Raw genomic sequence first — 16,732 nt, 5'->3', positions numbered from 1 at the left:
AATAAATACACAATTCATCACATTTTACAGGAAAAATGAAATTCAGATGTCACACAGGTTTCTACACACATACTTGCTTTCATTTATATATTTTACAAAGTAATGACATCTTAAAAGTTAGCTGAAAAAAGGAAAATTTAACATTATGTTTTTCAGCAAATTATTTTTTAGTTAAGTTCATTATCTGTATCTATAGATCCGTATCACTCAAATAGAAAAAAAAGGTCAGAAATCACACTTGGTACACCTGAACAGTAAGTTTAATCTATTATAGTGAATGAACAAAAATGTGTTTCAACAGACAGTCAACAGGATCATGCAGTTTCTGAAAACTGATGTTTCAGAGCACAAACCAGACAAGCAACTCGGTCTCATGCCAAATAAATCAAGTCATCCTCAGTGGTTTTGAGCTGAGCAATGAAAAGTGCACAGCACACTGCTTTTCACAACTGCATAAACTCAGATCCACAATTTCAAATGAGAGCATACATGCAGGCATGGGAAACAGAGCACACAACCTTCTGCCCCAGCCCAAAACCTACACGACTGTCACTGTAACAGAGGAAAAGTCTTCACTAGCCAGTTGGCTGGACACCCTGATCTGTGCAACACGGAAGTAAAAGCAGATTAGTGTCAGGGAACCCAAGTTAAGCAGAGGGATAAAGCTGTTTTATGCATGTATAATTACAGTATTTCTTCCCAGTGACAAGTAGTACATGCATAGACCAGAGATACTCATCAATGCATTCAGTTTTATCGGCATGGGATTCTGTGTCTGAGCATTTTCTTCCACCAGATGAGACAAAAACGACATGGGCTCCTCCAAGGCAGAATGAGGATGGATCATGGCCTCAGTTTGTATTTGTTTTGGTTGAGAGAGAAGGAGTTCAACATGGATTGCTCCAGCAAGTCTGTCTCAAATGAAGTAAAAATGGTTTTTGTCTTGTAGATGAGACAAGGTATAGTTGGGGAAGAACGTCTGAACAAACAGAAGGCAATTGATTCCTGAGATTGGAATTACAAAGAGATATTATATACATTGTGGAAGCGATGGAGAAACAGTCTGACTCCCACCTTCCTCCCTCAAAAATCTTTATCTGTGCAATGAGTCTCCTAGATCAAACATGATTCACTTGGACTATCTACTAAATCCAGAGTTAAATCTTAGGATTTAACCTCCATTTAGCAGCTCCCTAAATGCTGCTGAATGCCAAACTTCCTCAAAACAAGTCAACATGGAGCCACAGTTTGTGCTACTAATATCTGAAGATGAAAAAACAGAAAAGCCAAAACGCTTGCAGCTGATTTTAGACTTCAGTTCTGGGGGGAATCCAGTTCATACTTGACTTTCATTAGTGGAGTTCAAGTTTTACATCTGTTCACAAGGACTTCATGCAACAGCAAGAAGAATACAGAATAGATGCTTTTGTTGTATAAAGTGGCAGGAAAACATTTCTCAGGTAGGGAGCTAGTACTTCTAGGCTATTAATTTATATTCTCATATCCTATAGACTCTCTGCATAGATGGAGTCAGAGCCTCTGTTACGGAAGATAACATTTACAGTTTCCACACACTGTTGAAACAGTCAATCACAGAATTAGTATCTTGGCTGATCTCTACTTGGCGAGAAATGAACACCAGTAGGCAGAGGTATTTTACTGGAGTTTTAAAAAAATAGAAATAGTTTAACAGAAAATTTGAGTATCTTTTATCAAATGCGTACTTTTTGTAATATACATAGCCTGTACCATGTGTCATATTTAAAAACACAAAGGACAAAAAAAGCTGAAAGAATACAAAAGAACACTTACAAACTAGATACTGTGTACACGCAACAGAGCAGTCTACACAAAGATTTTCTGAACATTGCTGTAACAGATGGATAAACAATGGTCTTTTAAAAAAAGAATAAAAGTGGTGAAGAGAGCAACATTAAACCTTCACTCTTCTGTCCTATGCATAAAACAAGTTCCGCTCAGATCCCTATGCAATAGGGAGAACTGAGTATGATTTTACATAAGTCCTGCAACAGTGCAGGGAGGGGTGAGCGTGTGCCAGCTGGGGAACTCGCTCCAATATTGCTTTTACTTAAACCTCGTTTGTGCTGCATTCTCGTGCTTCTCAAATCACCAATATCGATCAGGCAGTAATCTGCTGTACGTACTCTGATGTCATTTGGAAAAGAGGGAAAATTACAAATGACAGAACTATGACAATGCTGGGCAGAAGCGATTATCAGTGTCGAGTTTTTAGCTATCCAATGATCCACAACAAAACTGCAGTAGGTAGAACCTTCCCGAAAAACAAATCCTGAGAGATACTATTTTCACCCTACTCCCTAAGGATAATACCAGCAGCCTCAAATGTTTTAAGTTACTTCAGGATGAGGCATTCATTATGCTTCTAGTAACCAAATTAAAACCCATTGAAATAAGAAAACAACACTACAGGCCCTTAAGGGTCATCTGTCCCCAGTACATTACATCTTTTGTCACTTTTTAAGATTTGATTTATTACAACACATTCAATAAAGTCCCAGCCTACTCTTTTCCACAGCTAAATCTGTCTTTATATAGGTCTCTACTATCACTCAGTGGACTTGGCAAATGTAAATAACTTGGCTCAGTTAAATATTTTCAGGAGAAATAATTAAAAAAAAATCAGCAGCACACAGTAGGATTGTATATTAAAAATACATTTAATATCACCATGTAAGAATTCCAAGACATTTTAATCTTGCAAGGAAAAAAGCCCTTTGCCTTCATGTACCTGTATATAAAAATTCACTGAACTGCTAAAAAAAAAATCCTACATTTTAAGAAATTTGCATTTTACATGTGTTTTATCAGTACTCAACATCTGAAATGTTCTTTGAGGGGAGGGAGAAGGGCACTACCATCCTGAACAATGAGAGATACCTCGTTATAATGTGCAAGTGCGTGCAGGGGGGGAACAAAAAGATATGACTACCTCAAAATATGGGATGCAGCAAAATTATGATACCAAATTTATTTTTAAAGAAGTTAATTTGTTACCTTAACCACTTCACCACCATCAACTTTCATCAACTGCTTCAAATTCTGCTGCAACAGGTTTGTGTTAGATCGCCATTTCAGAAGTCCCAAGAGATCAACTAGGAATAAGAAAAACAATTATATCATGCAGGCGATTTACTTTCACTCACACCCCATAACTATGTTCAGGACAAACAGGGTTACTTCCATAGGTCAGCCATTCTCACTGGACACCAACGTATTTCCAGTATGCCTCTGACACTGCAGAAACCTAGTACAATACTTCTGTAATGAAAGAACTCTGAAAGACTTTCAAAAAAGCAGACTGCTTTTAAAATGTCAGCATTAAAATCTAGGCCAAGAAAGTCTGATCCTCAGTTTTAATTTGTTGTACACAACAGTTGTGTGTTTAGAAAGAGATGCCAAAATGGAATTAGTCAGCCACCAACACAGTCATATCTACAGGGCCGTGACTCTTCCAGCATTAATGTTTCTAGCTTCTCTTCTCTCACTGAATAAACTGAAAAGAAAATAAGGCACAATGCAAGGCAAACAGTTGCAAACTAAGCTAATTCAGTGGAAAGCTGTCTGCTTTATAACTAATAATGCCCAAAATTTCTTGGTTGCTTCGAGTGATAGAGAGCTAGGGTACAGATAAGATCACAAAACAAATAAACTGCAAATGGTCTTGTCCCCAAATTCTACATCCCACCATTAAGATTGTGTCACTTCAGCATTCACTGATAAATAAAGGAATACAGAAGGTAAGATCTCTCTTTCATTAGTCATAAAGAGCCACAACACCATTTTTCAGTTTCCTTTAAGGAAAACTACTCACAATTGGGGTCCCCCTGTAAATAAGCACGCTAGTAAATATTAACAACCACACTGGAGCATCAGTAAGTGAAACCCACGCTAGCATTTGTTGAGGTGCAACATGAATTGCCCACAAACCCAAAACCCAAAGCTCATCCTGCCTTAGCCAAACTAGCACCAGGAAAAAATTCCTCCCTACTCCATTTTTAAGCCCCGTTTTCAGCACAAAACAAACTATCCATAAGTCATCCTCAGTAGAAGCCCCCAAAAAGAGAGAAATAGGAGATTCTAAAGACTGCCTACCTTCAGTTTAGCCACTGGATTACTACTGCATATTACCTCCCCCCCCCAATATGGTTAATATTACGTGAATTCTGCCCAACGTAACTCTTAAACAGTAAGGAGAGACGGCTTCTCCCAACCAATATCCCATCACTTCTTTTAGTGAACTTTCAAAGCAACTAACAAAATGTTTACCAAGGCATGCATCTGCAGAATATATTCTGGGAATAACATGCAAAGACCCAGAGCAGCTGGTATACTTTCCCAAAAATCTTTCATTCTAAGCAATAAATAAAATTACTTCTAGTGGAATGGACTGCAGTTCTCCTCGGGATAGATTCCCCTCTGAGCAGCACTCAAACCAAGCCTCTTTGGGAGCAGAAGTAAAGAGCATTTCACTACATCAAAGCTTTGAACAATCCAAGCCCTCAACTTCTTAAATTTTTTATTTTTTAATATATCTATCCTACAAGAAGCCTATAGTCTGAAACCAAAGTCTTAGAAACTCAACATTAACAGAAAAATTGCTTTTGGAAGAAAAGTAAAGATGCCTCCATGAGTTATCCAAAGTGTTTCATAAGTATGTTCATATCAGCTTTCCACCACTGAATTTGGTTTCAGTCTGACTTCTAAAAAGGCACCAGCTTGACAAAAGAAATGATCTGAACAAGAGCCAGCCCACAGATTATCTTTGAATGCCATCGTGTATTGCCCCAAGAAAAAAAAAAAACACATGTACTTGCAGCGTGATGACACAGCAAATGCTAAATGAATATACATATGCAAACAGAAAATGTCAATGCAGTCCAACAACCAGAAAGAGAAAAATAAGTTACTATGTACAGTAAAAATGTGCATTCACCCTGTTACTGCAAGCATTAACCCCAGCAAAGCACCAGTCGGTCAGTTAATCCTACTCTTCTAATAGGTCTAAGTATAAAATAATACAGGAAGTAGAACAGGATAAGAATGTAAAACAGTATTTTAGACTATAGTAAATAGTAATTACTGTAGTCAGCCTAGGTCAAGTGAAATTTATGTGACTGGAAAATATCAGAGGAAGACGACAGAACAGGATTTTCAATTACAAAGAATTAGAACAAACATCTAGCCTGCCAAGTAGCCAACAGCATCTTTATTTGGGTGAATGTAACTTATGATTATATTGACTACATATGAAGATTTTCTTTTACATCTTATTTAGCAATTGGAAGCAAATGGTCCAACTTCCTGGCTATATACTTTCCTTGACCTGTTCCTAGGCAAAGGTTTCCCTATAGAGATACCCAAACTCTTCACTGAATTGAAGTTAAATAATATTTCCACTCTAATTAAATTTCTGTGTGCTCTTTGAAATAATCTTCCCTCTTGACTTTAAGCATTTGATTTTACACTTTTTATGACTCGTTTTATTTTAATTCTGTATTCACATCTTCATTTTTATGCCACTAGCTCCTGAATTTGTCATATCATGTGTATTGCTTTTTTGTTGTGTTTTTTTTTTGTTTTGGTTTTGTTTTGTTTTTAATTATCAGTTGTGCTGAATGACTAAGTAAAATTCCTCTCAACTGTTTTCTGAAAGCCTAGTCTCCTTGGTTCCTTGAAGTCTTGACTCCAGATCAGTAACAGTCACTGTTATCTAGAGATTTGAGTCCTTTAGGCAGAAAACACAGAAATACTTTCAATAAGCCTTACAATAATCCAGACACCCTGGATGCTTCACAACAGCAAATACATAGATGGAACACTAGACAACTCTCTGGCTACTGGTAACCACAAAAATTTTCCAGCAAGCCCATTAATGCAATTTCAAGTTCTATTCCCATCACCCTGATGATGAAAGGACATCCATCTTGATAGTCCTGTAAGAGGCACTGGTAAGATTTACTATCCACAGGCACTCTCCAGATAGAGGGGGATGTTGCTTTTGATGCCATTTTCCCTCTCCTTCTGTATTTCCTGGTATCTCCAGCTTCTAGTTGACAGAAAAAGAAGATTCAAATACCAAATCTGCCTTGCCTATGCAGGAGAAAACAAGACCTCACTTTGCCATAGCTCAACAGGCTACTCAGAAAAAGGAAAACAAAATCAACACACAACCCTGACTTGGACATGACATCAGGAACAGATTCAAACCAGACCTTGCTAACCATTTACCCTAAGAACAGAAGGCCCAACATTTCCCACCCCAGAAACATCTACTGAGATGCTGTCAACTGCAAGGAGATACCTCGTAACATGAGGGATCAAATTTCTCACTTCTGACCTTAAGAAAAACCAAACAAGACCAAAGAAAACCAATAAAAAAATAACACCAAACCCCACAAACCTGGGGTGTCTGCTGATGCATTCAATGCCCCACAACACGTAAAGAGCTGCAAAGCAAGTGTGAGGTATCACAGAGTCAACCACCCCCTAGAGAAGGGGGGGCCCAGTGCCACGCTGCCTGTTAATACATCAGGCGACAGCGGCACTGTCAGTCACGACTTCAACACACACACCTCTGTAGTTCGATACAGTTTCACATCAATTCTTAAATTCCGGAGCTTTAATATAGAAGCTCTATTTCATTACACAAAAATGCACTTGATGTTTATGTCGAAGTGTTTCTTCAGCCCGGAAAGGACATATTTGTTACAGAAAGTCTTGCGAGCAGAATAAAAATAGAGGCATGCACTGCCATAGTGCTGTGGATATGGGAGGAAGAACGTTCTCTTCTGCCTCAGGTGGCAAAGGAGGAGAATCTGGCTAGGAGGCAAAGTGATGATGAACAGCAACCTCTGATGCCTCCAAGACCTGATCGTCTCATTGATTCCTGAGGAGGTTGGGGGTTTTTTACTTGTTTTCAAACGGTCCTCCTCTTTGGCTTACATTGCTACTCTTCCTCAAAATGAAATGCAAAATCTAAGAAGAGGACAGGAAATGTGTTGCTTTAATATATTCTGCCACAAATCACTAACAACTGCTCAAATGTTAACTAAGTAGATACTTCATACTATCACTTTCTCTCAAAGAAAATAGCCGAAGTCTTACCAGTGGCCAAGTCTGCTATTTTGGAGACTTTTCAGATGCTGAGGACATCAATTACTAACAGAAAAGCAACATTAATAACTTACAGTTCATAGAGGACTGAAGTCAAGTGAGTGTTCAAAGAGCTTGTATACAAAAAGATAGTCTACAACACCAAATACAATGCAGAAGGAGCTGTAAGATTTATTAACATACTTTCAGAATTATTAAAAATAAGTCTGAAAGCCAATTCCAAATGGAGAGGGAAGAAAGAACTATCATAGATGACCAAAAGGAGGAAATTATATTTTGGCTCAACATTTTGTAAATAAGGGTAATTATGGATTTTTAGTTACTTATTTTTTAAGAAAGTTAAAGGAAGAATATTAACCAACAATTTTACAGAAGTTAAAATCAGCTTCAGAAACCATAATCTGAACAGCGCTGTCAATTCTTAGAGGAAAAAAGATAATTGAGGGAGGAATTTAATGATTTTTTTTTTTTTGGAGGGGGGTGTCTCTAAATTGCTTAAGGATACATAGAATCATAGAATCATTAAGGTTGGAAAAGACCTCTAAGATCATCGAGTCCAACCATCAACCCAACACCACCATGCCCACTACACCATGTCCCTAAGGGCCTCATCTACACGTCTCTTAAATACTTCCAGGGATGGTGACTCCACCACTTCCCTGGGCAGCCTGTTCCAAGGCCTGACCACTCTTTCAGTAAAGAAATTTCTCCTCATGTCCAGTCTAAACCTCCCTTGGCACAACTTGAGGCCATTTCCTCTCGTCCTATCGCTGTTACTTGGCAGAAGAGACCAACGCCCACCTCACTACAACCTCCTTTCAGGTAGTTGTAGAGCGCGATGAGGTCTCCCCTCAGCCTCCTCTTCTCCAGGCTGAACACCCCCAGTTCCCTCAGCCGCTCCCCATCAGACTTGTGCTGCAGGCCCTTCACCAGCTTCGTTGCCCTCCTCTGGACACGCTCCAGCACCTCCATGTCCTTCTTGTAGTGAGGGGCCCAAAACTGAACACAGGATTCGAGGTGCGGCCTCACCAGTGCCCAGTACAGGGGCACGGTCACCTCCCTGCTCCTGCTGGCCACACCAGTTCTGATACAGGCCAGGATGCCGTTGGCCTTCTTGGCCACCTGGGCACACTGCCGGCTCATGTTCAGCCGGCTGTCGACCAGCACCCCCAGGTCCTTTTCCTCCGGGCAGCTTTCCAGCCACTCTTCCCCAAGCCTGTAGCGTTGCCTGGGGTTGTTGTGGCTCAAGTGCAGGACCCGGCACTTGGCCTTGTTGAACCTCGTACATTGGCCTCGGCCCATCGATCCAGCCTGTCCAGGTCCCTCTGCAGAGCCTTCCCACCCTCCAGCAGATCAACACTCCCAGCCAACATGGTGATCTTGTTTAATAATGTCAAAATACTTTGAAGAAAGAGAAAAGGCTTTGGCAACTTTGCGAAAAAAGTTTTACAGACCATATAATTAACAGTAACATTAAATAAAGATCAAAAGTTCAAAGCAAATTGTATGTAAATTAAGCAGAAAACAATGCTCAGTCTTAATTTTAATAATAGTTTTGCAAAAGCAACATCAATATATTGATCACTATGAAATACTTGTAACTACTAACAAGCTCTAGGAAAGACTGAGGGAAAAAAAAACACTAATCATATCCCAAACAAAAAGCAGCTCAATTCCACATGCTGGTTTCTGCATTCTACAAAACATCAAAAACACTGTGTTACTGTTGAGCTATGATCCCATCTTTGCTATGGAATTCCAAAATCATTTCTAAATTTTTTGCTAAACACCCTCTTAGGCTATAAGGCTGCCAGACTGCAGTGAATCTGATGTGCTCTGAATGCGAAACACCTAGGACGTGCTCTAACAGAGACGCCACTGAAACACACTGCAATAAAATGATGAGTTGACTATGAAGTCGTACCAGAGCAGTAACTTTCCCCCTGGACAGAGGGGAACTCATCAACGTGACAATCCAATCATTATTCCCACTCACCCCCTGTCCCAAGCCCTCCTCATCCACAACCTCGACTCCTGACAGATCTGTCTGAACTAAGCCCTCCCTTCTCATGAGTCACGAAGGAATGATCCCTTTCCCTGGAATGACTCACTCACATCTCAATGACCCACCCACACTCCCGAGTCTACTCCTGGTGCAGCAAAGAGAACAAGGGACCGCTCCATGGCAACGAAGCACAAAAATTACAGAGAGGGCACAGTCTGGAAATGTGAAATATTTGCCTTCGTGGCTGCCATCAGCTCTACTTTCCACAGCCTTTGGATGCAGTCAGCCAGCTGACAAATACACATGAAAAATATATATAAGGCAAGTTTTAAAAGGAATAAAATATGCCAACTCCATTCCTGGTACTCTGTGTTCATGTGAGGACGTATGAACATAAGAGTGACCTCAATGCAACACATTCTCATGCTCACATCCCTTCTGCCCAACACAAGAAAACATCAGGGCTTTCTTCAAGCATAAGATATGGATATTGCACCTTGGAAATAATATAAAACAGCTTATTTGGGAGCAGAGCCATGATATTACCTACTCCTGAAAGCAAACTCATCCTCTTCCTTAGTGCTATTATTCATACCCACAGAGAAGTAAAATGCCACAGAGCCTGTTTTCAGTATACTTCAGCATAAAAGTCTCAACTGTATGGCAAACAATATTCCCATTTCCATTTAATTTGGATTCTTCTGTTTTCTTGGAGACCTATACTGCTCTAAAGCAAAACAAAGTCCATGGGCAGTGAAAAGGCGGGATAGTACACACACTCAGTAGATGCTTTTGCTGCATCCAGACAATTTAATCCAAGACTGCACGGCGAACAACCCACCTTCCATCCACAGAGGAAGCGGGACGGAGAAGGCAGGAAAGTCAGCACGTACAACCCCACTCCAACAGCGAGGAGCAGAAGCTCCAGCGGTTCTATGAACTTACCATTCTGGGTAAGTTTTGTTGAACAAACTAGAGTAGAAATCTGGAAAGAGTCTTTGCTGATGGTGCAGCTTCCGAGGTTCTGCATACTCTTCCCTGTTGCAGAGTGTCCCTTTTCCTCCAATTCTATTTTAGTGGATGGCAGACTTAAATACGTCGAGGCATCCTCCAGCTTCTTTGCTTCTGCCTACAGTAGTGTTTTAAATACAACATGAAACAATTTTAAAATATCTAGTAAAAAGCCTTGGTAATAATAAAATTTTATTATTTACACTGGATTTTCTTAGGTTTGCTCCAGAAATGGAGCTATCCAAAGGGTCTTTAACAACAGTAATTTAGCACTAACCTGTCTACAGATTAGAGCCAAGATGTGATATTTAAAGAGCTAGAGAAGTAACTTCTCCCAGTCACGAAAACACACATAAAACTTGATAACAAGCACCTTAAAAATTAAAACATGCCCAGTAAAACATACTCCAGGTTTATCAATCTGCCAAATATGCAAATTGCACAATACTTACTATTTAGTTGCTTGATCTAACAGAATAGTCTATAACATTTTTCTGTGCAATTCTGTAACAGTAATTCACTAAAAGTCAGTAGTACTCACACTGAGCTAGCTACTATGGAAAGACTAAAGTATCTCAAAATTCTACCTTGTAAACTATAAGGTCATGTTCTCCATCTCTCAAAGTTGTTCCATCATATCTCATGAGCTTCACAAATGCTAGGGCAAATATTTTCTCAGATTTATCTTTGGCTGTTAAAAAACATACAAGCAAACAAAAAAGCATAATTAAGTATTTGATACTAGTACAGACAGTCCACCTAATCTCAAAAACATGGATAACCTCTAAATGAATGACCGTAGTAAAGATTCTCAGTTGGAGGAAAGATACAAGAAATTGGGAGTGTCTTCTAAACTCAAGAGAGAACCAACAATATGAGAAATAAATGCTTAAGAATCTGACCACGGCAACAGTAACTGGATGCTTAATATTTCTATAGTCTGTGTGTTCATTTAGAAAGCTGAATTAAGGCAACTTTTTAAACACAAAACAGAAATTTGATGCATTTATAATGTTCAGGTTTTTCGGAGTTAGAAGAATGGCAGTGCTTGGTACCTAGAATAATGATTTAAAGACCAGCACTGAGGATCTCATCAGGGCTCTATCATTTATAGGGGGAATTTTAGAACCGAAACAGAAATTGGATCCATGACTACAGATGAAGTGCCTAAGTTTCTGAAAGCTGACCCACTCTACAACTAGTATGAACCAGAAAATACATTCAGTTTGCTCTCATTGTTCAAAATCTATTATCAAAAGTTAAGTAAAAATAAAGCAATGGGGCAAGTAGAAATCACAAAGTAAGTTAAGAAGTAAAACCAGAAGGAAAATGCAATCAACTTGAGATAGCCCAAGCAGCCTGTGAAAAAGCTCTGGAGCCCTAAGGCACAGCCTCTAATTAATATTTAAACCATGGACAACTTACATTTTTGAGTCATCATAAAAATATTTCTCACTCTAGTAATTTGTAGTGCACAATCATAATTTTGACACTAATGACACTAATTTTCTGCACATTGTTTTCATTAGCAAGTATCATTTTCTAAACTAAGTATATCTTTTATTAATGATCAATTTGCAAAATATACAGCTTCAATTAAATAACCGCTATGGAGTAATGTACTACACATTACACAGATAAGTATACATGCAGAGTATTAAATATCTTAAAATGCATCCAGTGGACACTACCCGATTAATGCTTTTGTCTATGCATTTATTCTACAGCAAAAAAGTGCAGCTTTTGAAAGGCTTTCCTATCAAGCAAGACAGCCCCTGTAATCACTATATGGAACGAACATTATCACAACCAAGGCAAATCCCCAAACTTTACTACAAAACAACTGTTGACAAATGGAAGATGTCTAGCGGTCTCCATCTGATCCTCAAGAGCTCAAAGCATCTCAGCTGCCAGCAAAGTTACAGGAAAGCTGAGGAAAACCACAAGCTCTCAAACATCTTTCAGACCAAAATTACTTCAAAACAACCATAAGTCAGTCCGAGAACCAGAAGCAGAAACCAAGTTTCTTAATAGCTAAGTCTTCAATTACTGATGCTAAACCCACTGTAAACTCTTTCATGTTCCCATTTCACACGTGGGGTTGTTAAATATCTTTACAACTCCCTACCCACCTACCTCTAAGATCTATAATACCACAACTCTTTCAGTCGCTAACTGAAAGCTTTATTCACTAGCCCTTTTATTTGACTTGGAGAAATAACTGGGCAGGAAAGGAAAAACTTTATGTCGACAGTAAGGGAAAGGCAAAAAGAAGCTGAGATGCTAACGTAAAATAAGCAGGCAAAAAACTTATCCCCGCATTAAACGCAATTACGGTAGTCAATTACAGATGAGGAATGTTATGCCTGTTTCAGCAGATTTTGGCACCAGACACTGACAAGAACCATAATCAAAAGGCTGAATTACTCACAGTCCTGTGATGACCTATGACGGAACGTGAACCTCAGATGACTGCGGTTCACATCTTCAATGGGGATTGCAACCTTCACATATTGGGAAAGAAGACGGAGAAAGAAATCAGTCAGTACAGTATCTTCAAACATCATCAGACACTACCAAATCTCATCTAGGCATCTTTCAACAACATGCTTGGCTCTTTCAAAAAGATTAATCATAAGTACCAGCTTCATTTTGCCATAGAAGACCTTGAAAGGTCATAGATCCCCCAAGAAAATCGCCAATTCTTGCACCAAGAAAGAGAGAAGGAATGAAGCAAGCCTTTTAAGTTACCCGACAAGATCCGCAACTTCAGATGTTGGGCTGTAACCTCAAAGCCTCCCCTACCACTCCTCCCAGCTCAGGAATGAGCCCCGCTTTAGTTTGACTGGTAGAGGTGAACTTGATTATCAACAGCAGCAAAGCAAAAATTCTTAACATATCCGTTATCTATGCAACACTTGTACTACGTATACTATTAGTGTATCTCTGATCCACACATAAGCGATGTGCAGAGATGTAACCAATGTTCTCCTCCCCCAGTATTTTTGCTAGAGCTGTCGTATTTTCTTAATCACGCCCACATTCAGGCTCTGTGCTGTACACCGCTCCCCAACACCACGTTTAGGTTTCTGCCGTTCCCTAGCAGCCACTTTCTGTCTACAGATGCAACAAGAGCATCTTTGGACTTAAAACAACAGCGTGGGGAGTAGCTGTAAGTCCCTTCTCAGTACACGTATACTGCTCCCACTGACTACAGCTAGACAGAATATATTTTATAAACCTAACATCAGCCTCCTCTGTAATACTAAAACTTGGCTAAAACGTTATTGCCCAAGCAAATTCAGCAAGCTTAATGCACAATCAGCCAGATCCCAAAACACTGATGAATTCAACACTATAGCAATTATGTTTTAACCTTAATATCCTGCTTCTTTAGGTCACCTTCGTGAAATAGAGTAAATCATTCCTAAACAGATGTTGGAGTGCCCCTGTAACAGTCGTCTTGACCAAAAGGATGAAATAAGATGCATTATGCAATAAAGTCAAATCTATTTTCCAGCAGTCTCTGAAAGCCTTCCTTAGTTGAGCTATTACTTTTATCCTGCTAAACACAATCACAAGCATTGACTTTCCCTAGTTTTGTTTCTCAAGGCTTTCCACTGAAACCTATATTAATTGCCTATTAATCCACACACAGGAAGTTACCTTTACAGTCTCAAACCAGCGAGGCTGCTTTACTTGATAATATATTACTGACTTGTACTCTGAGATGGCTTCATCACCAGCACCAGGAAAAATAACACTCTTGAAAACACAAACAAAAGAGAAAAAGTTTATGTCTATCTTAAACTCCACTTTTTCATTCAAATAAACAACAAAAAAAAAATTAGTGAAGTAGGTCAAAATAAGACAGAATGGCTCATGCCATGTTTAGTTAGATATGTTTAGTTACGACAAAGGAGAAAATTTTATTGTAAATAAAAATAGGGACTTAAGTTGACAAATATAGAGAAAGATGTTGAAAAGGCTTAAGCAGGCATGTATCAAAAAAAGATGTTAAATATTTAAATACCTCTAATCTTTTGCCATCTTCATCATAAACAGATACTGTAACTTCTACATTCTTCGCTGTTGTTTTACTGCCTTTGTCAAAATCTCCCTGAACCAATGTTACATAGATGTCATTACGAACATCACCTAAAAGAAAAAGCAAAGCACAAAGTTCTTAGCAATTTTCACAGTATACCTATTGATTTGCGAAACCAATGATGCATAGAAATAACAACCAACACATTTTAGTAACAGCAATCATACATACACATGGCAAAACATTTAAAAGCCACGGCATCTTGAATATTCAAAACTAGCAGTACTGAAAACAGCTGTTTATCTAAAATTGTGCTAAGACTTCTAAAGTCTGAACTATCAACTCATAGTGGAGCAAGCTGAATCTAACAAAAACAAAATCACACATTATTTCTGGACTGAAAGAATACCACATCAACATTAAGAGTATGTACCATATCACTCAAAAAACACTTCAGTTCCTACCCCCCCCCTTTTTTTTTTTTTTTTTTCCACAACATCTTTCATTATTAATTTGAAAGGATGAATTTCAACACAGTCATTGATTTATCCCCTACACAGATATTTTGCAATTTAAAAACATTTAAACAGCCTACAGAGATCTGTTTAACTTGTTACATCGGGAAGTGGTTTGATGTTTTTGCTGGCCTGGGGGTTGCAAGGGAGGGTTCTATTTAGCTTTATGTCTTAAAATGGTCTTCAACTACACTCCAATTCAGCTGAAATTTTGAAAATGAATTGTGGAAACAGGGGTTTTCCAATAATTTCATGAGGCATATGGTTTACGTGCCAACGTACGATCGTAACAACCAGAGGTGCTGAGGCACTTACACCATACGAGATATATAATAAAACAACTGACAAATGCGCAGCCAGCAACCACAGGGAGAGCTGAAACTGGGATGCTTTTGAAAATATCTAATGGATCCTCTAGAGCCCATCAATCTGAAAAGAACAGTGCAGAGTTTCTTCTGTAGTCTGTTGCTTATGGCAATTTTTATTTTGTGAAGCACCACATTTTTGAGGTTTTTTTTGTAAACACCAGAATTGAACATCCACTGAATGTATTTATTAAAAGACGACAATATGGCTTTCTTTCAAATACATTATCCAAATCTAGTACAAACCCTAAGAGACTTGCATATCTCTAAATCAAGCCTGTTCCTCTGGTTTGGATTCATCACAGGATACAAGTTTTACATATGCCCTTGCTAGGGAGAGAATATGAAGCATTTACATTTTTCTTCACTGGAGAAAGAGGAGAATTTCCACTGTCGCCATGATATCATGTCATTTTGGGGGGGTTGTCAGGTCTATTTATACAGCACATGTGGCAGGTATTACCAAAGTATTTTACGTTTATTTTAAATGAGACAAAATCCTTCGACGATCCATTATTTCTAATTATACCATACCTCAAATTCATCTTTTTTTTTTTTTTCCCCCCAAAGCTTCCATACATACAGATATTTAAAGAAGGTTAAAATATAACAAAGTAGCATTAATTCACACAATGGCTTACCAGGCATAATAATCTCGGGAAACCCCATTTTCCGAGCGACAGCTGTTGACCTATCCACTAAGTGTGGAAACTCCTTCCTAATCTGATGAATATCTCCTGGAAGAAGTTTCAAAGTCACCCACAAACCTGTTGTGTAAAAACCACAATTATTAAACTGGTGGTTTTTTTCTAGTTCCTAAAGATTCCTTTTGACGCATTCTAAAAAGTAAGAATATACATTAAGGTAACTGCTCTTCATTTACAAAAAATACACTTTACAAAGTATTTCAAAACATACAAAAAAACCCCACTGCTTCAAGCGGAAACATGAGTACAGCACACATAAGTATGTCTGATTGTATCAGACTTTCTGGAAAATTGTATAAAATCCTCACCTGGAAGCTGACCGGCTAACAAAAAACCTGAGAAACCAGAAATCTGTGCAAAATAAGGATTCGGGCCTTTGTATCGTGCACTTTGCAGCAATACCATCTAGAAGGCGTCTTGGTAGGGAGGAGTTAGGCAGACGTTCAAAAGCAGATGCATACAGTTTCCCATACACAGACTTACTAAAGCCAAAAATTTTATTCACAGTCTAAAAATTTCAATAGAATAGGTCTCCATTCAGAAGAAAAACAGGTTAGCAGCACCTGTTGGTGGAAAGGTGGAAAAAGGAAACCCTTGGTTATCAGCTGGACCCACCGAAGTCTGGGCTGTGAAAATGGAAGCAAGTCTACTGTGCCCTTGACAAAGCAGGAGTGACTTCAGAAGAATCCCTCCTCCTCGCAGAACTTCGAGAACTAGACTCCTCTCATCACTTAAGTCTTCCACAAAGGGTCTCGTGGAAATACAGTTATTAAGCCAGTAGCGGAACTGCCTCAAGCTTTTCTCTCTCCTTTGAACTCTCACAAGTTGTTTCTAATGAAATGTTTATCTTCCACAAGAAGAAAGTGGCAACATTGATTTGAATGAAAAACTCAAGTATTACAACCAACCAATATCGAGATGCCAAT

At 38.8% G+C, this 16,732-nt stretch overlaps 1 protein-coding gene across 2 annotated transcripts in view; it reads right to left on the bottom strand.

Annotated features, from left to right (window-relative positions):
- DOCK1 (dedicator of cytokinesis 1) overlaps nucleotides 1-16,732 on the bottom strand; it is a 321,757-nt gene that overhangs the window by 253,588 nt on the left and 51,437 nt on the right. For both annotated transcript variants that reach the window (XM_075155288.1, XM_075155289.1), the window contains exons 13-19: nucleotides 15,741-15,866; nucleotides 14,205-14,329; nucleotides 13,838-13,936; nucleotides 12,603-12,675; nucleotides 10,759-10,862; nucleotides 10,106-10,289; nucleotides 3,037-3,134 (exon numbers count right to left, since the gene is read on the bottom strand). In XM_075155288.1, the coding sequence (XP_075011389.1) occupies nucleotides 3,037-3,134; nucleotides 10,106-10,289; nucleotides 10,759-10,862; nucleotides 12,603-12,675; nucleotides 13,838-13,936; nucleotides 14,205-14,329; nucleotides 15,741-15,866 (809 nt within the window). The remainder of the gene's footprint in view (nucleotides 1-3,036; nucleotides 3,135-10,105; nucleotides 10,290-10,758; nucleotides 10,863-12,602; nucleotides 12,676-13,837; nucleotides 13,937-14,204; nucleotides 14,330-15,740; nucleotides 15,867-16,732) is intronic.

Source organism: Calonectris borealis, chromosome 7 (genome assembly GCF_964195595.1).
Source record: "Calonectris borealis chromosome 7, bCalBor7.hap1.2, whole genome shotgun sequence".
Lineage (NCBI taxonomy): Eukaryota > Metazoa > Chordata > Aves > Procellariiformes > Procellariidae > Calonectris > Calonectris borealis.
This window is presented reverse-complemented; position numbering and strand designations above follow the sequence as displayed.